The sequence below is a fragment of the Ursus americanus genome, chromosome 2, assembly GCF_024610735.1.
Source record: "Ursus americanus isolate L20-20 chromosome 2, mUrsAme1.1.p, whole genome shotgun sequence".
Taxonomy (NCBI): domain Eukaryota; kingdom Metazoa; phylum Chordata; class Mammalia; order Carnivora; family Ursidae; genus Ursus; species Ursus americanus.
The window spans coordinates 95,079,659-95,101,526 of record NC_142128.1 but is presented as its reverse complement, the minus strand read 5'-3'; the positions used below and the strand labels follow the sequence as shown (position 1 = coordinate 95,101,526).

General features: G+C 37.4%; 1 protein-coding gene across 2 annotated transcripts; it reads left to right on the top strand.

Annotated features, from left to right (window-relative positions):
• Positions 1-2,198: 2,198 nt before the first annotated feature.
• On the top strand, positions 2,199-21,656 carry GORAB (golgin, RAB6 interacting). 2 transcript variants are annotated; one of them, XM_045797767.2, is made up of 5 exons: positions 2,199-2,358; positions 8,046-8,403; positions 10,567-10,668; positions 13,114-13,254; positions 19,820-21,656. In XM_045797767.2, the coding sequence occupies exons 1-5, from the start codon at positions 2,223-2,225 to the stop codon at positions 20,274-20,276; spliced, it is 1,194 nt and encodes a 397-aa protein (XP_045653723.1). In that variant the 5' UTR covers positions 2,199-2,222; the 3' UTR covers positions 20,277-21,656. The 2 variants fall into 2 exon arrangements, with proteins under 2 accessions (XP_045653723.1, XP_045653733.1); XM_045797777.2 differs by lacking the exon at positions 2,199-2,358 and having other exon boundaries at positions 8,271-8,407.
• Positions 21,657-21,868: the final 212 nt, after the last annotated feature.

The window sequence follows — 21,868 nt, the reverse complement described above, 5'->3', positions numbered from 1 at the left end:
TGCTGAAAAACATAAAATATATTTTTATTTAAAAGAAAAAATATAGGGGCGCCTACAACTCTTGATGTCTGCTCAGGTCATGATCTCAGTCAGGGTCATGAGATTGAGCCCTGCATCCCGTTTCCACACTCAGAGGGGAGTCTGCCTCTTTCCCTCACTCTCTCCCTCTGTCCCTCCCCCCTCTCATGCTCTCCCATTCCCCCCCCCCAAATAAATAAATAAATCTTTAGGGAAAAAAAAAAAAAGAAAAAATATATCCTAGAACGTAAAAGAAATCAAAAAGAGGTGTAGAAAGCAAACCCAAGGGGAAGTCTACCTGAATATAAGTGCTGGGGGTTGGGAGTCCTGTACACATTTGAAGACAAGATCACTGAAATAAAGTTCACAGACTGGAAAGGACGGTCCATGTGATAACAGAGAATTAGAAAAAACTTGGCCTACTGATAACCTGAGCCCTGATCATATGTGGGGGAGAGATCCAAATCTGTATCACAAGTTGAAAAAATTACTTTAAATTTGATTTAAAGCAACTGAAAGTTCTAGCACCCAGCAAAACCAATCTGCAAAGACAGTCTCTCAACCCAAGATACAGAGGACTTTCACAAAGCAAAAAACTTCTTTGAAGCTAAGCTCCCAATAAAATATTACATCATTTGAAGAAACCAGTCACCACGAGGGAAAGCCAACAGAAACAAGAGCTAGAACCTTGCAAACTGGAAATTGTAATTTTATACAGATGTTATTTTTTACTATATAATCTCACGTTTTGGTTCTCATTCAGGGCTGATGCAAAACCTTCTAAAATACCATAATATCCATCTCTATTAAGGATATTGATAATTCTTGAAATTCACCCAGAGCTAAAATAAAGAAGTTTATGTATAAAATTTAACACGAGGCATACAGGGTGCTTCATTTTTACTACATGGCTGATGCTTGTAAATGGGAAACCGAGTTAATTACCGTTGGTACTGATCCCCATCTGCTAGATAATCTGTTTCTTCAAAATATTTAGCCCATGTCCCAAACCTGGAGGAGCTGTCTTGCCAATCCTTTTAAATTGCACTTAATTTTCAACTGTTAGGGAAAACAAGTCCACATTTAAAATGAATTGTTTGTGCAGACTTAAATTTCAGAAATCACTTTTAAAAGTTCAAGGTGTCAGGAGGAATTCCAAACATCCTTCACCTTCTGGTCACCTATCTAAACCTGAAATACTCATTCCACCTCTTTTCTTGGTGTGGCATTTTATTTTCAGTCTACTTCATTTCAATTTGTTTAAAAATATTGGTACACCAAAGCCAAAAGTCACACTTGGGACTTTGAAATGTAAGCCAAAATAATGAGTTTTTTTTTTAATGCAATATAATGAGAATCATGAAAAACAGAGTAACTTGTCTCTTTTAAATCGTTTCGATCTACACGTGTTCTGCATCTTAATTTCGCTTGAAATGAGAAAATGCAAGCGCAGACGAGTGTTCAAAGTCGAACCAAACAATGAAATTAGGACTCCAGGAGAGAAAAGCCTAGTGTTTCCCCACACCTCAGCGCCGACATTGTTTTACATTGTCTTCTCTGAATGAAAAACTGATGAGAGATCATTTTTAAGTAGATTAAGGCATCCCTCAGGAGAAAAGTTACAGATATGCGAGAATCATTCACAAAACATCATGGCAACAACCCACAAGCAGGTTATTTGGGAGACCCGGCTTCCCATTATTATGCCCCAGCCCTCTGAAATGCGTCTTCACAACTAAAGGCCTAACTCTGAACGTTCTCTTGAGTCAATTCGCAGGATAAGCCCAGCGCAGTTTTAAAAAGCCCTCCACAGACCGCGAACGCCACCCCCCCAACCGCGCAAAGAGAAGGCTCCGCCCCAGTCTCTTCCCAGAGCACCCGGGAGGCAGTTGCGGCCGCTCTTTTCCGCCACCAACTTGTAGCCACTTCCTAACTGCCTGTTTATTTGCACCCTCATCCTATCGCCATTACTCCCCTTACCTCGTGAAACTCTTAACCCAACGAGACTAGGACACAGGGAGAGCCAGCAGACTCAGTTCAAAGGTCCTAAATGTCTCCGCGGCCGAGATTTCCTAAGGCAGTTTTTCCGGCACCGCCGGAGGCAACTCGACAGCAGCCGGGCCCTGCAGCGGGCGAGAGGGGGCCTTGTAGCCAGAGTTCGAAGCGCTGATTGGTTGGTCGACCGCGGCCGGGAAAGAACCCGGATGTGCTTGAGTAGTCGTGTTGGCAGTCGGGGCTCCGAGGTTTGGGAGTTCTGGGGGTGCTGGCAGCCGAGGCGGATGGCGCGGGGTTGGGCCGGCTTCTCTGAGGAGGAGCTGAGGCGACTAAAGCAGGCTAAAGGTAACGGGACGTGCCGGCAGAGGTTTAATCGTTGGGTCTGTTGAGGGGAAGGGGCGGGGCTGCAGCTTTTGAGGGGGAAGGGGGCGGGAAAGAGGGTAATGTTTTGGTTTTGGGGGAAGGAGCTATAATGGGAGGAGGGGATTGAGGGGCTCCAGAGGTGGACGTATTGGGAGCCAGGGCGGGAGGGGCGAGTCCAAGGGACTGGCCTCTTCTTTTAGAGAAGAAAGTTCAGGATTCCGTTTCAGGGATTTGAATTTGATTTTTTCCTGTGAAAGGAATGGGACTTGGGAGAGGAAGTGAGCCTACAGCCTAGATGTTTTCTATAGGAAGATTACTGCATAAATCAATGGCTGGGGAGTTGGGGTCGGGTAGAAGGAGGAGGAGGGGCACAAACCCATTAGAATTGTGATGAATTTATCGAAGTTGACAATGGTTGGGAAGAAGGGAGCACGGAGATCTGAATAAACGCAAAAGGACCATGCTTTTCGTAATACATCTGGAGTCTTGCATTCACTTCTGGTTGCCAGATGACTTATGTAATTATAAGTCTTCAGAGTGAGAAGAACCAAGAGTTTTTGAGAGGTTACATGTGAAATTATACCTGTTGGCTGTGTTGTAAGCTAAAATTTTGTGCTTCCCTGGCTGGAACTTGTACTGTTTTGTTTTCTTTTAATGAAGGAAATAATTTTGCTCTTATTTGGTGAGAAACTCTTGGTATATTTGTTTGTGGTTGAAATTTCATGAAAATCTGTATGGAGATCTGGTCGTGCACACTACATCACTCTGAGTACTGTAATTTATATACTTTGGGAGAAAATTAAATGAACCCTGGTGTGCTTTTTTTGGAGTTTGTGATCAAATTGGATGTTGCACAGGTAAGTCTGTGCATTATTAGCATAGATGTAAAAATAATCTAAGGCTGACAAGTGGAAAAGGAAATAAAGTAGTAACATAGGGCCAGTGTAGATTATATGGATGGAGGAATTTTTGACTGGTCTAGAGGCCTTTAGAAGTTGTATCATAAAAGTTACACTACAGCGTGTAGTTAATTGACTCTGTCTAGCTTGATGTTCTCAAATTCTTTTGCTCTGTGTTTTGAACATTCATTCACATATTTGAAGGTACAGAGTACAAGTATTCCTGCTTCTGGTCTGACCCAAAGTTAGAGGTATCAGCTTCTGTGTTACACATACTAAGATGAACAAGGCATCATCCTTGCCTTTAAAGAGCTGATAGTCTAGTGAGGAGTCAAACTGAATATAATGGATAATAGATAATTTACAAGAGCTTGCTATATAGCTAGCAGGAACCTGACTGTGCTGGGGGTTGGGTGGAGCTTGGGAAGATTTCACAGAGATTATGTGTTAGCAGAGGTGAGTTTGCCAAGGAAAAGAAGACTTAATATAGACTAAATTATAACAGTAGATTGATTATGTAGAAGTACATTTCTAAATATCTCTGCAATTTGGGATAAAGAGGGGCTGGAAGGACATTGGCTTCAAGGCCTGTCATTCCATAGTGAGATGTTAGAGCATAGACGCCAACCACTAGTCTGTGTCCACCCTATTTAGCATCTTTGTACACTGATAGCCAAACACAGTGATTGGCATATAGATCTAGTTCTGCCCCTCAATCTTTTTGCCTTGGATTTCTCATTTGTAAAACTAGAAAATTAGGATTTTTAATTTTTAAGGCTCCTTCCAGTTGTTCTCCAACCTTAAAAATATAATTAAGTAATCCATGAAGATGGAGTTGGTTGCCAGCAAAAGTAAGCCTGACAGTACTCTAGAGAAACCCATATGCACGTTAGGAAAGATCAAGAATGTTCTTAGCATTCTTTTTTTTTTTTTTTAAAGATTTTATTTATTTGAGATAGAGAGGAAGAGAGAGCACACAAGTAGGGGGAGTGGCAAGCAGAGGGAGAAGGAGAGGGAGAAGCAGACTCCCCGCAGAGCGGAATTGATGTGGGTCTCAATCCCAGGACCCTGGGATCACAACCTGAGCTGAAAGCAGATACTTAACCCGCTGAGACACCCAGGCACCCCTGTTCTTAGTATTCTTATTTATAATATTAAAAAGCTGGGAACAAACCAAGTGTTCATTAAAAGAAGTGGATAAATAAATTGTAATAATAACCATCCAGTGGGCTGCTATATTGCTGTGGGAATATATGAAGTATACCCACATGCATTAACGTGTAAATTTTACAAATGTAATGCAGAAAAAGAGCAAGTTGCAGAGGAACAAGCTGATACCATCTGTAGAAGATCAAAATCATACAAAGCAAGTATATTCTTTTGGGAACATAGTACATCAAAATATAGGATAGTAGAGAGGCAAGGGAATATTATCAGGAAGGGGCAAATACATAGGGAATTTCAAAAGTATTCATAATAATGAAATCAAGTTGAGATAAATTACGCTACAGTAACAAATAGCCCTAATATATCAATTGTTTAAAATAATAAAGATTTCTTTTTCACAAGTTCACTCTTTTCCACATGATTACTTCACATTGTGTTTTGGTGCTGTCATTTAGTTCACCATGGCATGAGGAGAAAAAGATTGAGAATTGAGCATTGGCAACTAAGTGCTTCCATCAGTAAATGATAGGCGTCATTCATACTTATATTTCATTTATCAAAAGCAAGTAATATGATTTGGAGGGTAATAAATACAATTATCTTGTGTGTTCCAAAAGAGAGCTTAACATGTCTATCATTAAATAGCAGTTATGTCTATTATAGTCATATTTTATTTGTTAAAATGTTACTATTTTTAATCATACAGGTTGGTTATGTGTCTATAACACATACATGTATTTGATGTATGACTTTTTTCATACTAAAGAACTGGAAATTAAAAAAACAGTGCCGCTACAATGCTGTCAATGTCTAAAGAAAATATTCATGAGTTATTTATTCTCGATACTAGCTCTTTGCCGGGTATATTCTTCTCCTCTGAATATCTTCTCCTAGCTTGTAACTTATCTTTTAATTTTTACCTTTTGATAAACAAAGTATTTAATTTTAAAATGATCAAATTTATCAACATTTTTGTGTAAGAATTTAGTACCCTACCATGAGGTGGTAGCACCCTACCATAAGATATTAATCCTTATGTTCAATTAAGAGTTTTTAACAATCATTTTTATTATAAGCTACAACAGTTTCAAAACACTGCATAAAGAAATGTGTTTCTAATAAGAATTTTAAAGTGTTGATTTGACATTAAGTCCTTAATCCATTTGGAGAGTGTTTTGTTTATTTTTATAGTGTGTGAGGTATGGATCTGATTTTATCTTTTCCATATAGCAATTTTTTCCTCAAGTCCATTTATTGAATGATTCCATCTTTTACTGTTGATAGGCCATGCTATCTCAGTCATATACCAGTGCTTCGTACATATATGAACCTGTTTCTGTGTTCTTCTATTTTGTCGGGCATTTTGTCTATTCCTGTGCTCTCTGTTCTGTTCCATTGGCCTGTTTGTCTATTCTTTCACTAATACCCACTGTCTTTATTATTGTAGCTTTATAGTGAGACTTAAAGTCAAGTAATGCCAGTCCTCTAGTTTTGTTCTTCAATATTATGTTAGCTATTCTGAGTCTCTTGCCTATCCATATAAACCCGAGAATTATTGTGAAAGTATGCACAAAATGTTTTGGCTGGGATTTTGGTTGGGATTGCAGTGAATCTGTAGATCAAATTGGGATGATCTGACATCTTGGCAGTATTGAATCTTCTATTCATGAATATGGAATATCTCTCCAATTAGTTATTTGATTTCATTATCAGAGTTTGTAGTTTTCTTTATAGATATTGTACTTTCTTTCTTAGAATTATGCCTAAGGATTACATTTTTTTTTTAGTGCTAATGCAAATGGTATCATGTTTCTAATTTCACACTCTACTTGTTTGTTGGTGTTACATAGGAAAGCATTTGACTTTTGTATATTAATCTTGCATTCTGCAGCCTTGCTATAATGGCTTATTAGTTCCAGGAGTTTTTATATCATACGTTCTATTTTTAAGTGGCCTGATTTGTGTCTTGTTTGGTTTATTATTTGTTACTTGTTTATTGTAGCATTTTTAATCTCATACACAGGTTCTGTGAAAATACAAAATAGAATGGAAGCTGCAGTACTGGTTTTCATAGGGACTATTAATTCAGCTAAGTGAGTGTAACTGGGAAGTAAACAGGCTCAATGGCATTTTCTGATGGTGTGCATAAAGATCAGTGGTTAGAATAAGTTCCTGTCCTAAAATAGAGGAGGCTACTTTGTGTTTCTGGCAAAAGTCAACAATAATAACATTTTACCTTCAATGGTACATGTATCTTTCAAAAGTATTTTCTTTACAGGGGTGCCTGGGTGGCACAGCGGTTGAGCGTCTGCCTTCGGCTCAGGGCGTGATCCCGGCGTTATGGGATCGAGCCCCACATCAGGCTCCTCTGCTATGAGCCTGCTTCTTCCTCTCCCACTCCCCGTGCTTGTGTTCCCTCTCTTGCTGGCTGTCTCTATCTCTGTCAAATAAATAAATAAAATCTTTAAAAAAATATATTTTCTTTACCTATCTCATTTAATCCTTACACCAACTCCATGAATTAAGTGGAGCAGGTAAATTTTCAACCCCTTTGACAAATGAAGTAACTGAGGTATGGAATAATTAATTGACTTGCCTAAGATTATTGAGCTGGACAAAAGTAGTACCAGAATTGTGACTCCAGAGCTTTTAATTCTCCTATAGGAGATTTAAATACTAGGCTTGTGTTGCTTCAGAAGTCAACATGCAGAATTTTAAAAGCCCTATTTGAGTTCGTTTACAAGGACTTACCACAATTTCATTTCCCAGGTATTTTGTAAACAATACCATTTACAGATCTTATTAAATATAGTGTGAATGTGAGTAAATTCTCTGGTATTCAGTCTTACAAGGGTAACACTGGCATGGACAACCCAAAAAGTATAATAGGGGTATTATTTATTTTATAGTGCTTTTTAAAAAAATTTCTCCCAGTTGTTTTATCTTCCTCTATAGGTTTGCTTAGGCTGCTATTAAAATTAGCTTACATATTTCGATTAATGGCTAACTGACTTTGGGGAACACAACCTTGCACTGCTGTGGAAGATGAAAGCTAACAATTGAGGGTTAACTAGCATTCCTGGAAATAGATTTCATTCAGTTATACTTTATGTATAACATCTACCTGTGTATAAAATTGGCCTAAGATCTGCTGTTATTTAAGAAAGGTGCAGCCCATCTGTAAATGTGAGCACCATTGTATTTCAGGAGAGCAGATAGAATCATAAAGCAAATTTAAGACCTATCCAGAATTCATTTGTCTACTTTGTTTGGTCAAAGTAGTTGATTCTTGAGGCAATTCTGAATTCAAGTTGAAAAAGAAACCTTGCTTTTTATTCTGAGGTCTAACTCAACAGACAAATGGACTTCTTTTAAGGTAAATTTTGAGTTGGGACAGTTTTTGTTAAATATTAACAGTATGATTGGAGAAAAACGCTACAGGAAGATGGCTGTTTTTCCCTGGGCTTTCATGGTAGAGAAGAGGGGAGAAACCCTGTAGAATTATCATCAAAGTTTAATGTTAATGCTTTATTTTCTTAGAGAAATTCTAATTATTTGCTGCTCACACAAGGGAATTTTTCTCCATTCTCTTTCTTCACACAGATCCATTTGAACCACAGCGGCGTCTTCCTGTGAAGAAAAGTCGACAACAGCTTCAGCGAGAAAAAGCCCTTCAAGAGCAAAGCCAAAAACTTGGACTTCAAGATGGATCAACCTCAGTACCTCCAGAGCAGCTGCTTTCTGCACCAAAATCAAGCTTTAATAGCTCTAAACCACATTCTTCTCTCCCTGTTCCTCCTAGTCCTCTTACACTCACCTCTCCTGTTGGTGATGGAAAACCACAGGGTATTGAAAGTCAACCAAGGGAACTGGGACTCGAGAATGCCCATGATAGTCACAAAAGCATCGAGGTTCTGCCCCCAAAGCCAGATTGCAAAATGGAAAAAAAGAAAGTGGAATTGTTAGTAAGTCTATATATCCATGAGACTTTTTTCCATTTTACTTTTTTCTCCATTAGACTTTGAAGAAATAATGGTTTTAACATTTTCTCTTTTATATTCTATCCTAGAAGTGTAATGGATAATCTGTTAAAGAGTAGCTACCCCCTAAACGTATTGTAAGCCAGTCAGTGTTGGGCTTGTTGTACATGTTACGTTGCTTAGTCTTTGCAACAGCTTATAGTACCTGCTCATGATTTCACTGTATAGATGAGATATCTTGGACTCAGAAAAGATAACTTTATTCCCAGAGCAAATACATAGCTAATAAGTAGCAGAGTTGGGGTTCACATACAGGTCTTTCTGGATCCAAAGTTTCTGCCCTTTACCCTCACGAAAATTAGTTTTTATGTGTAGTACTCACTTCACCCCCATATTGAACCCCTTCTTCACCTTCCAGACTACATCTCCATTGGCCCAGAGAAGGGTTTTTGTGAAGAGATATGAAGGATGGTCAAAGGAAAGTTGAAAGTGAGGAAATTGAGAGGACTAATAAAACAATTCAGCTCCATCATTAGATTTCTTTTTATTCTATATTTAATGTGCTTATATTAGAAACTACCTCCAGAATTTAGTTTAGAAACATTCTTATGGAAATTGCCATTCTATCATTTGTGAATTCTCAGAATATTTGTCCTATAGCTTATATTTTAATATCCACTCATGTTTGTTTCCTCCTGATTTATCAGGATGGCATTTGTTTCTGTTTTCCATTTTCTGAGTCTTTCACAGTATCTTAGGATTTCTCTGATCCAGATTCCGTGCAATGAGTTCATAACCAAGAAATCAAAGAGATAAAAAGTCACATGAATTATGAGAACAACATGGAACAAGTGCATATATTTAAATGTCTTTAAATGTACTTTACCAGCACAGACCTGAGACAAGTAGGGGAGGGTGGGTTTAAATTGAGCTGGACAATTTAGATTGTTGTTAGGAAGATAATTTTTATTTTAGGTACTTGGGAAGATTTTCATAAAAGACATGCAGTCTCAGGAACTGTCATTGAAAAGGAGGAATTCTGAGCCTGTAAGAAGAGGAAAGGAAAGCTCTATCCTACAGAATGCTCAAAGATAGCATCTCACTTCTCTGGAAGAGGCAAAAGTGAGGCCAGAGAATAGTAGAGAATGAGGGAGGTGAAGAAGGATGTGGAAGCTGAGGGTTCCTGTCTGTCGAGCTCCCCGATGCAGTCGTGTATCACCAAGGCCTCTGAGGGACAGATGCCCTGATCAAAACAATGGCTAGAGAAAATGCGGGTGTCAGCGTTGCTGCGCATTCTGGGGAGGGCGCTGGCTGTGCTGGAACTTCAGCGCCGGGTGAGAAGATACGCACGATAGTGAAAATGGAAGCAGACCAGTGCCAGCACCAGATGGAGGCTGTGGGAATGGGAAGAAAATGATAAATTTGGAAGTGGTTACAGGTCTGGGACTAGAGAATTTTGATAACGATGGCCATAAGAAATGACAGTAAAAGGAATAAATAGCTTTGTTGTGACCTTGTTTGAGTTGACATCAAGTTGTTGAATTTATGGGAAATTTTAATCTGTGTCTTTCAGAATTGAACAGGTAGAAGGCTGTTTTCAGATCTTTGAAGTTTCTCGGTAGCCCGGCACTTTGTGGGGCTCTGTTTAAATGTTTGAAAGCTGGAAAGAAGTGAGCAAATTGAAAAAAAAAAATGAATGAAATAAACATTGGTTGTTGTCCTGAGGGTATTAGATGGTAGAGACTTTCATTATAGAAAACTCTAAAAGATAGAACATGACATTAGCTACATATCAATTTATTTTACTCTCCATTTTGCATATAATACATAATTAACTTATACAACTTTATTCTCCTAAGAAATGCCATGTACTCTGGCTTCCAGTTTGTGGCTTCCTAGATTTTATATATATATATATAATGGATTTCAAAGGGCCAGTTTATGTAAGTCTTCTTTACTTCGAATCATAATCTTTGTTCCTATTAGAACAAAATAATGAGCTGCAGATGGGTTTCTTTTAAGAGGGTTTTTGAAAGAAAATATACATAATCTGGTTGATTAAATTTTATACATAGGGGACTGAGACTGGTAAGGTGTAGGATGGGGTTTCAGAAACTCATTTTTATACTTTTTTTGTTCCTTAGGCAAGAAAAATCTCGTTGGGAAGTCCTCCAGCAAGAACAACGGTTAATGGAAGAGAAAAATAAACGTAAGAAAGCTCTTTTGGCTAAAGCTATTGCTGAAAGGTGAGGCACCTGAACTAGGAGGGTTGTTTGTAACCTGTGATCAGTTCTGTCATGTTTTATATTTGTTTTCCCTTGTCTCTTGATAAATTGACATTTTCTATACAACATTCCTTTTTAATTTTTTTTTGTAAAGTAGGTTACATGCCCATTGTGGGGCTTGAACTCACAACCCCGAGATCAAGGGTCACATACTCTGCTGACTGAGCAAGCCATGCACCCCTCTACAGCGTTACTTTTAAAGCTAACTAAACAAATTATGCTTTATAAATGATACTGAAATTCCAATGTTTGTTTATTAAGGAGGACTTTGTAAGCCTAAATTGTACTGACTTTGTGAATACAGGTGCAGTTAAAACTTCAGAATCAGCCTCGGTGTTTTCAATTTTAACCATCTGCACACTCTAAGGAAGCGGTGAATAACCATTAGTATAAGTGCATTAGCAACAAATGCAGGTTTTTAATTTTGACGTGGGGTGGCTTTAATCATGTGACATGTAGAAGAGTAAGATTATTTATTACACATAAGTGACTTCCACTCCCAGAAATCTTAATTGTGTGTTCCATGGACATTTTTCTTGAATAATTTACCTGCTCCCACTGATACATGATAAAACCTTTCATCAGTGACTCAAGGTCACCATTGTGAGCGCTCTGCTATATTATGTGCACTTTGATTTTCCTGTCACCTCCCAGTGTCAGTTTGTCGGCAATCGCTTTTCCTTTACTACATTGTGCTGGCCTCCAACAGCAACATTCCCGTTTGAGCCACTTTCCACCCACCCACTCTTTCTGCCCTTCTAGTTTGTAATTTCCAGTGTGCTGTGGCCTTAGGAAACTGAGCTTAGTCAATGAAGCAATGATTGAGAATAGTGAGAATGAAATGCAAGCGAGTATTCTTGGCATTTTCTTTTCAGATCTCCAGAAAAGCCTGGCAAAACTATTGGTTATTGAAGCTGGCGTATGTTTCGGGGGAGGGGAAGGGACAGGGCTAGAGAGAAAGGCAGGTAGGTATATAAGAGTCATTCAGAATTTTATTTGTCAGGGATATATATATTTGAAAATGATGATTTTTTTTCTCCAGCTAGTCCACCTTGATCTTTCATTAAACATACGAAATATGCAACTTACTGAACTTACGTTTCAAGAAAAAAAACAATGTGATTATTATAAGTGAAAAGTGATTTTGGAAATCACTTCAGTAGTCTTCAGTTTGGAAGTGGTTGGGGAGGCCGTTCACTGGGGATTTTACAAAAAGATTTATAGGCTCAGCACTTGTTCTTTACATGCATTTGATTGAAGACAAAGTATTGGTACAAGCAGAAATGTAAGGAAATATAACCTGATTAGATTATTAATAAATGCGCCAGTGAAGTACTTGAAGTCAAAGAATCATACTGTTAACTTTTGTAGGCAGAAAACAAGGGAAAATACGTAACGGGTAGAAATCAGGAGAATGTAAGTTGCAATATAGTGGTTTTCTGGGGGAGTTTTATTCTGTGAGAAAGGGTATGAAATTCTGAAATAAGTGAAATCAGATTGAAGGTTGGCTTTTGTGTTTGTTTATTCTGTTTCTTCAGTATTTGGGGGTGGTGAGGGGACTGAGGTTGGATGTGCTTTTAAACAAAGGGAAAAAAAGAATATTTGGTTTTGAGCCCCAGAAGGAATTTTGAGGACCTGTAGTATTGCCTAAAAAACAAGAATCAAAGTAATAAAAGTTCGGGGGAAATGAGTCCTAAAAAGGTTAAAACCAAATAGACATATAAAGAAATGGTGTTTAAAAAAACAAAAAGAAATGGTGTTTAATGCAGGCATCAGTTCTTTTGTCCACTAAATTATCAGACAAATGAAAATGGGCTTAACAAGAATTTAAGGGTAGAAATTGAGAAAGCTTTGTTGGATGTAAAAGAGAATACAGATATATTCTTCCAGTGCTTATTCTCGTTCTCACGGAATGAATATAGACCTATAAGTGAACTATTAGTTTTTTTTTTAATCTTACTTTTTCCTTTGTGTATTGGAATAATAAGGGAAAGCAGCACAACTGCAGTCTTTTTTTTTTTTTTAAGATTTTATTTATTTATTTGATAGAGATAGAGACAGCCAGCAAGAGAGGGAACACAAGCAGGGGGAGTGGGAGAGGAAGAAGCAGGCTCACAGCGGAAGAGCCTGATGTGGGGCTCGATCCCATAACTCCGGGATCACACCCTGAGCCGAAGGCAGAGGCTCAACCGCTGTGCCACCCGGGCGCCCCCACAAATGCAGTCTTAAGAGATACACCAAAATGTAGCCAGGATTTGTTTTATTTCAATTTGTACTGTTTTTTTCTAATTTTTGAAAATTATACATTAAAACCATATTGTATATACAGTAGGTTGCTTTTTTCACTTATATTGTGTATAGATATGTGATTTTAAAATGTCTTTATTTTTTTACTCATTTTTCTAGATCTAAAAGAACTCAAGCAGAGACCTTGAAACTAAAGCGGATTCAAAAGGAGTTACAGGCTCTGGATGACATGGTGTCAGCTGACATTGGAATCCTCAGAAACCGGATTGATCAGGCCAGCCTCGAATATTCATATGCTCGGTGAGTTGAGAGAACACTGAACCAGGAGTCAGAGTAAGTTAATGTTTATTGCTATTTGGGCCAAGAGCTTTCAGGTATGTTGTCATTGAAGCCTCATAACAATACCATTAGGTACTCTATTTATCTGTATTTTGTACTCAGTCAAGCATCTCTTCTTGAAGTCTTCTTAACTTTGCCGCACCCTTGTTTATATTCCTGTTAGAGCTTTTTTTGCATTATGTATTTACATTTTAGTCTTTCTTGCCAGACCATCAGCTGTGTAATGTTTGGACTCTTAAGTGTCTAAATGACTTGTCCCCACATTCTGTTACTCTAACACCAAGTCTGTACTCTTTCTGTTAAGAAATTTTGATTATCTGAAATGGTCCTTAGAGATTAGCCTAGTTCTCATTTCAGTTTTCATCAAAGAAAGAAGATCTGGTTTATTTTTTCAAAAAGCCTGTGAGTATTTTAAAGAAGATACCACTCTGTCTCGAAAGCTTGAAGTTTTTCCTCTTTTTTTCTTTTCGATTGTATTCTGTATATAATAGTTTGCTATCATGTATTTCCTTGGTTTCAACCATTGGCTTTTTTTTAGTGAAAAATTCATCATGGAGTATTTTTAAAATGAACTAGCACATGTAAAGAATTACATGAACTTTGCAAGCAGATAAAAGGGCAAAAAATTAGGTCCAATTTCAGGGCTTTCAGTCCTTTCAGCGTTGCTTTAATCATCCTGGTTTGTCTTCTTTCACAAGGGAATGCCGTGTTAATGACTGAGTTTTGCATCTCTCTCTGTAACACTAGAAATCAATCAGAATGCCTCATTAGTCCAGGGTAAACCACAGCATCAGAATGTTTATATAACAATTTAATAAAGCGGAAATGCTTGATTGTGGTTTTTAATTCACTGTTTATTAAGAAAGAGGTTTGTGGTGTCCTTGTGATTTTTGTAATTGTTGTTTGACCATATGCTATTAGACTTAATGGGTTGCCTTTATTAATTAACTGCTTAAATTAATGCCATCAGTAGCTGATAACTGGAGGTTCCAGATTCCTATTAATCAGTTCATTAAGGAGATAACCAAGATTTTATTAAGATAAAACTAATCCTAGATTTTTAGCATATTTTATTCTCTGTAACTTACATTCACCAGAGAAACATTCTTATGCCTTTGTAGCCCTTTATATGAATAATTCAGATTATTATGGATATTTTAACAGAAAATCATCTCATTATGTTTTAATTCTGTCCTAGAGGAGGCTGGAGAAGGATGTGTTTGTATGTTGAAAGTAATGTTGTGATGAGCACTGGGTGTTATATGCAACTAATGAATTATTGAACACTACATCAAAAACTAATGATATAGTATACAGTGGCTAACTGAACATTAAAAAAAAAAGTCATAGTTTTAGTCTTCAGAGAATCACAAAGAAGGTGGGATTACTGTTTAAAGAAGAAAATATCCCATAATATATAAATGTGTTTAATGAAGTTTTAGTAAATTTTTACATAGTAAAAAAATTTTACATAAAATTGTACATCTTTTAACAAACTAAAGGTGGCAGTTTCTCATGGTACTGATATTGACATAGTTGTAATATCCATATTGTATGCGTGAGGCTATTTTTTAAAATCTAAGCTCTTGTGATAAATCAAAGAGAAGCCATAGATAATTGTGACTACAACCGGCATTGTATCTTGTTTATGCATAAGATTAAGACAGCATTTCCTAAATTTATATCTGTGGTTATCGAGAAATTAGATATTGGTGATATAATATGGTGGTTTAGATTTCTACTGGTAATTAATCCCCAGGGCAGCCAGTTTCTATTGGAGAGTTCCTTGATTTTTTTTTTAAATAAAAATAATACTGTAGTTTTATAGTACAGTGCAGTGTCCACAAAAGGTTCTTAGATAATGAACAGGCCAGAATTTGCTTTTAAATTGGCTTCTGTAGAGCACTGTTAGAGTAGGAGACCAGCACTTTGAGTGAACCAAATTGAGTTACTGCTGCTGTTCGCATCTATGACTACCAGGTTGCCGTATGCTGCATAGACCAGCTTGTGGAACAGAGTGGCTGTGTGTAAAACAGTTCTTTGACCCTTCATGGACCAGGAAAAACTATAATCCATGTTTGCCATCTATGTTTAATAGACACTCCCATTAACATGTATGCATACACATGCATACACGTAACATATGTAAATAAATGTTCTATGTGTAATTTACAGAAGTAAAAATAATAGGGATTATTAACTTTATTAAAAATTTTAATAAGAATGTAAGCAGAGCAGACTTCTTTGTGTCAAGTAACATTTGACTCCCAACCTTATAAAAAGCTGAAAGAATGCAGTTACATCCTTTCACAGCACAAGATGATCCAAGTACTTGTAAAATACTATGTAATCTAGTTCTTTCTGTTAGAATTATTAACTCTATGAGAATAACATTCCCTTTTTATCCTTAGAAATATGTTTTTCATTCATTGACTGAGTTTAAGAAAGTTCATCTAGGATGTCTTTTTCTGAAGTCTCATACTCTTGAGATTTCACATATGTGATTGGTTTCACCATCTAGAACCTAGGCTGTCTGTTTCGGCCTTTGTATTAGGTTCCTAGGGCTGCCATAACAAGTTACCACAAACTGGGTGGTTTAAAACAACAAAAATTTATTCTCTTACATTTCTGGAAGCCAGAAATTTGAAATCAAGGTGTTGGCAGGGTCAGTCTTCTTTCAGAGACTCTAGGGCAGAATCCATTCCTTGCCTCTTCCAGTTTCTGGTGGCTGTAGGCACTCCTTAGCTTGTGGCTGCACCACTCAGTTCTGTGCCTCTGTCGTCACATTGCTTCCTCCTCTTCCACAAAACTTCCTCTGCCTCTTTCTTAAGAGGATACAAGCAGTTGTATTTAGGGTCCAGCTGGATAATTCAGAATAAACTCCTTTCAAAATCTTTAACTTAATCACATCTTTTGCCATATAAGGTCATACGCACAGATTCTGGGGATCAGGAAGTGAATATCTATGGGTAGTCATGTTTTTAGCCTGCCACAACATTTGTCTTTTGATGTGTCTAATAGTTGCAAAATGTCTTCATCTGTCAGCTTTCTCTGCTTTGTCACTGTGGGCAGAAAATGAAAAGTACTAATTCTGAATGTGTTCAGTGAAAGCTGATAACAGATTACAGATATGGTGTTTCTAGTCTTTTTTTTAATATCTTTTTGAAAGATGATGTAATACTTTGAACAACACAATAAGGAAACTAAACGATGATTTATTTCACTGTGGCATCAGCCTTTAGGCTGTTCCATCATTCTCTGTTTTCTAATTAATTTTTTTTCTGCATAAATGGAATAATTGATGAGTAATAAGGAAATAATTCCCAGGGTGATAAAATGGCAAACTGTTTCAAGATAAAGGGACAATATATCCTGTCTCAACAGTCCTGTAATGTATCTCAGATACATAAAAGGATCCAGTGGACCCATATAATAATTGCAAAATGTAGTTTTATACTGTCCTTCCTTAGAATAAAAGCTTTGATATGTTGATCCTTACAAATAGCTAGAACTGCTCAGAAAAGGAGCCAGAAAACTAAAAGTGGACCAGTGGAACCTAACAGCATGCCAGGGGTTAATGATTAGTTCTTAAAAAATTTCAGGATACCAAACCAAGAGACAGTTTCTAGAATCCTTTAAATAACATTCATTAAATCACTCGATGTCCCTTTAAAATAACAAAACAATTCTGTAATTACATTTCCAGTTCAATTTATCTTACTGTGTTATATATAATGCTCTTATTATTCTCTTCCAAAACATGTCCTCATATTCTGATTTGGTATTATCCACCTGACCCTCCGGCTCATGGTGCAGTTGGTGAAATTAATCAATATTTCAAACATAAATCACTCTTTGCAAGAATATATATGCATGTTTCTAGCCAGAAGAATTTTAAATAAATAAACAAAATGCAAAATCTTCAGTGATTTATCCAGGGTGAAAGATCAATGGAAACCTAGGGACCTATTTGCAAATTTAATTTCAATTCAGCATTCATGAGCCCAGTCAGTAAATCTTTACTAACTGACTCTGGCTGGCTGAGGGAGACCCCAGACCACAGAAGGGAGGTTTGAGTTGGGGGAAGGGGCAAGATATTCATATACCTGTAGAGAATATTGTCAGAGCTCTGAAGCTTGATGCAAGAACATTCATAAACAGAATATGTTACCAAGTGTGGAAATAAGGGATTCACATGTCAACAAAGCTCCTTTGGAACAATTCTTTTAACATAGAGAATAATCGAAAAACAGCTGGTTTTCTCATTCTTCTATTTACTAGATGACAGTTAAATTAAAAACGGTAAATGAACATTATGTAAACAACAATTTTTAAGTATAAACATCGAGTCTTTAACTTTGTATAATTTTAGTTTTAGATACAGTACGCGTTTAGTGATACACTAGCAATGCTTTTTGATTCTGGTGCTCTGAAGAAGTTCTGTTCCTTGAGTGCCTCTGAGGCACTCGGTGAGACACTTGCCCTGTTTATACTGTTTAATCCTTAACATTCCTGTGAAGTAATAGTTATCATCACCATTTTACAAATAAACCAAAACTCAGATGAAGATACTACCAAGGGTCACTATACTGGAATTTTCAGACATTGCACATATATTCTCCAGCCTCTTCCTTAAGAACCTAGCTGTGTTTTGTACTCATGGTGCTGACGGTGGGGCACACCTGATTAGAACAGAGATGGACTACTGACTCCAGAACATTTAATCCAAAGGCTAAGTAGGGGTTGATGGCATGGCTGGACACTAAGAGCTCTGTTCAAACTGATATGAGCCAAGCTAAGCCAACCTGGATCCTCCCCCTGCAATTGGAACACTCAGAAATTGAGTGAAGTGATTTTGATGTAGAGCCACAGCTGGTGGCCATATTGGGCTGTGAGTATGATTGGAAAGCCAAAATGAGAGAAACTGTGGTTTCTAAGCATTAAAGAGAATAGCTTTTGATTCTGATGACATGCCTGTGAGGTTGCCTCTTGTATCCTACAATAAAACCCACTTTTCACCTGAGCTAGTTTGACTGGGTATCTGTTCTTTACATCCAAAAAAGGCCTTGACCAAAACAGGTACATACACGGTAAATGGCTAAGGCAGGTTTTGAACCATGGGTTTTCTAAAATCAAAGCCTTTCATTTTTTCACTATATTCTTTTTCAAGACAGAGAATCTTACATTAGGAGATATAACTGTTTCTGTTTTGCTGTAACTGTAGTACCAGAAATTATTTACTACATTGAGTTAATGTAGGCAGTCATAACAGGTAAAGCACCATGGCTTTCCCAACTGTTAGTGGTTATTAAACTGAATAATTAGTTGATAAATGTGGGCCAGTCTCTTTTCCTGGCCAAAAATAAAAGAAAAAAAGGAACAAATTATATGGAAAAGGCAAAAGACAATGAACCAGCCTATGATAATTTTTCTTTTTGTGTCAACCTAATACAAAAGAAAAAAAAGAGAGATCACAGGGTGACTTCCCCAGTAGAATTACTTTACTTCTGAAATTGGCTGTTGCCTACCTTTGCAGTTTGTATATATATGTAAATAGATAAAATGCCCTAATCAAAGTCTAACAGTAGTCTATTGTTGCAGAATAGAGAGAGAACGACTTAACCCAGGGATTCTCCTGCCCCTGAGGGTTAGTTCAGGGAGTCTCCTGCCCCTGATGAGACATTTGGTAACATCTGGAGACCTTTTTGGTTATTACAAGTATTGGGTGCTACCAGCGGGAGTGGGAGAAAAGCAGTGATGCTGTTGCACTGCTACAATGTACAGGACAGCTCCCCAAAACAGAATGATACGGTCCAAGTTGTCAATAGTGCCAAGATTGAGAAACCCTTCCTAAACCTGTCCTGAAGTGTTTCTGTTCTGCTTGATGCTTGCTTCTTGCCTCACCTAGTATTTACATTCGCCTTGCAACCACTGCCATATCCTTCTCCACCAAAATTCTTCCTTTTCTAATCCGTTAATCAAGAGATGCAGATTTTTCTACTTTTTCCTTCTGTTACTGTTTTACCTCTCACACATTTTGACCAGTTGTGTGCTGGAGCTAGGTTGCACTGGTTCATGAGAGCAGATTTTGTGTATCTCTTTCCAATTCTGCAGTCAGTGATGTCACATTAACAGCCTGAAATTGGCCGTGGTGGTGGTAGTATTTCTAATACAGAAATTGACAAACTGCAAATCAGGGCTGTCCCTGACCAGAGCTAGCTTACCACTGGATTAACCTCTCAGCCTGCTTACGTTCAAGCCCAGCTTCGGGAAGAGGAAATGAATGCGGAAGAATGTCGTTATATTAGGAGGGTCCAAATGTGAATGTTGTAAACGTTTCAGCAGCAACAGCCTGGTTTGTCTGACGTGTAGGACAAGTGTGGATAAAATATTAGTATCCATATCTTCATTATACTTCTTTTTTTTTTTTTCCAATTCTGGAGTTTAATTATTGTTTCTAGGCCCTCCTTTGAATATCTTCTTAAGTGGAAAACCAATGGACCAATCTTTGTACATGTCCCTACAGGAAGCGCTTTGACAGGGCTGAAGCAGAGTATGTTACAGCAAAGCTAGATCTGCAGCGCAAGACTGAAATTAAAGAGCAGCTCACCGAACACCTCTGTACAATCATACAGCAAAATGAGCTCCGCAAGGCCAAGAAGTTGGAAGAGTTGATGCAACAACTGGATGTACAAGCTGACGAGGAGACTTTGGAGCTTGAGGTAGAGGTGGAGAGATTGCTGCGCGAACAGGAAGCCGAAGCAGAGAAACAGCTGGTTCATTTGCAGAGGCCATTTCAGCCTTCTGGGGAGAGCAGGACATTAGGATTTGCCGAAGAGATCAAAAATCATCAAGAACACGCTACTTCCCTAAAGGTAGATGAACAGTGTGAAAATCCCAGCAGCATTCCCCTTCAAAATCCAGACCAAAATCAGGAAGTTAAAACTCCTGTAAAGGCCATTTCAGCTGCTCTGACCACATGAAGTGCCAGTGTTTCTTCCCTTCAACTAGTGCGGGATTCAGTAAAGTACACAGCCGTTGTAGATTCCACCGTGAGCTCGGATAAGTGCGTCTTTAAAACGGTGTTAATTTTTGAATCCCTGGTTAGTTTTAGTATAACATGTTTGACATTCTAAACCCTCAAATTACGATAATTTTATACATAAGCACACAGTTCACCTTGATCCAGGGCCAGTTCCCTCGGTGTACCCTGATGACCGGGTGAAAACAAACAACCTAGAAAGATGGAAGAAAAACTACACGGTTAAGAGTGTTGTTGGACCAGGTAAATATAGAAAAGTAAAATGGAAAATAATATTCGACACCTCATCAAACTCATTTGACTTCTCCTAGGAGAGGTGTTGATGATCAGAGTCCTATTTTATGTAGTCGGTGAAGAGGCACCAAAATTGACATGTGAAAAAGAGGCAGAAGGAGAAAAAAAATCACAAAAGTAGCATGTTGAATTGTCTGTTGGATCTTACTAGAGCTGCAAAACACAGCTTGGGATTTGCAGTTTACGAAAGACAGCTTAAGTAACGTTATTTTTATCTTCAGTTTGCCTTTTAAATGGCTTTAATTCACAACCTGAGTTTTGATTAGTTGATACACACACACGTATACCTTAACTAATACATGTAATTTTACTATTAATATATTGTCTTTTCTTTAATCAGCACATTGATTAAATTTAGACAACGAAAACATTTCTACAATGAGGGTGAAAATAATACAGAAAGCCTATCAAAACAATTGATACGCTTTTTTCTGAAGTTGTCTGTAAATATGTGTTTCTGTTCTACTTGATGCTTGTCATAAAGCATTAATTATCCTGTCAGAAAGCAATGTTAAAATGGTGATTTTCTTAGTATTTTAAGTTTGTTAATTACTGTCATTAATACTTGACCACCACATTGTGCTATATGTGAATGTGTAAATAAATACTGTTGGTTTGTCACAGAATCTATGAATTTCACACTAAATTGTGATCTATTTATCAGAAATTCCAAAAAGTACAAATACTACATTTTAAGTCTTGAAAAAAGAACGATCATAAAAGAGAATAAGGACAAATGTAATATTGTATTTATAATAATGATGAAAAAGTGGGGGACATCCTATCTTTAAATGAGTTTGTTTGAGGGTATTCTAGCAGTGTGGATGAGCTGTGTATTTTTATATTGTGTAATTTGAGTTAAAATTATAGCTTTCTATTCTGACTTATCTAAACAGAGGCATTTATATAGATAGTTGTGTTTTTATTTATGAATGATATTTGTAAAAACTGAAAGCATCATTGTCCAATACACTCTTATTTTTCTAAGGAATAAACAAGTCTGATACATCTATAATATGGTCTTTTGTTTACTCTTAAAAAAGTCTGACACTTTAGTGTGTGTTCTTACACACAGTGTGGCAGTCATGCGCCCGTATTTCCATGTGGTAGATGTAGTCGTCTGCTTTTGTATGAACCTGTTAAGGGAACTTCATCAGTGAATGAGGTTCTGTAAGATCGGCTACATACAGGGAGCTACAATCTAATTCTCAGTCGAAGTGTTTATAAGGTATACAGAGA

Bases quoted from the DNA above. Each gene is read 5' to 3' on its own strand.
- GORAB (XM_045797767.2), top strand. From the start codon at position 2,223: ATGTGCTTGAGTAGTCGTGTTGGCAGTCGGGGCTCCGAGGTTTGGGAG. The intron at 2,359-8,045 runs GTAACGGGACGT...TTCTTCACACAG, and splicing joins GCGACTAAAGCAGGCTAAAG to ATCCATTTGAACCACAGCGG. The intron at 13,255-19,819 runs GTGAGTTGAGAG...ATGTCCCTACAG, and splicing joins CTCGAATATTCATATGCTCG to GAAGCGCTTTGACAGGGCTG.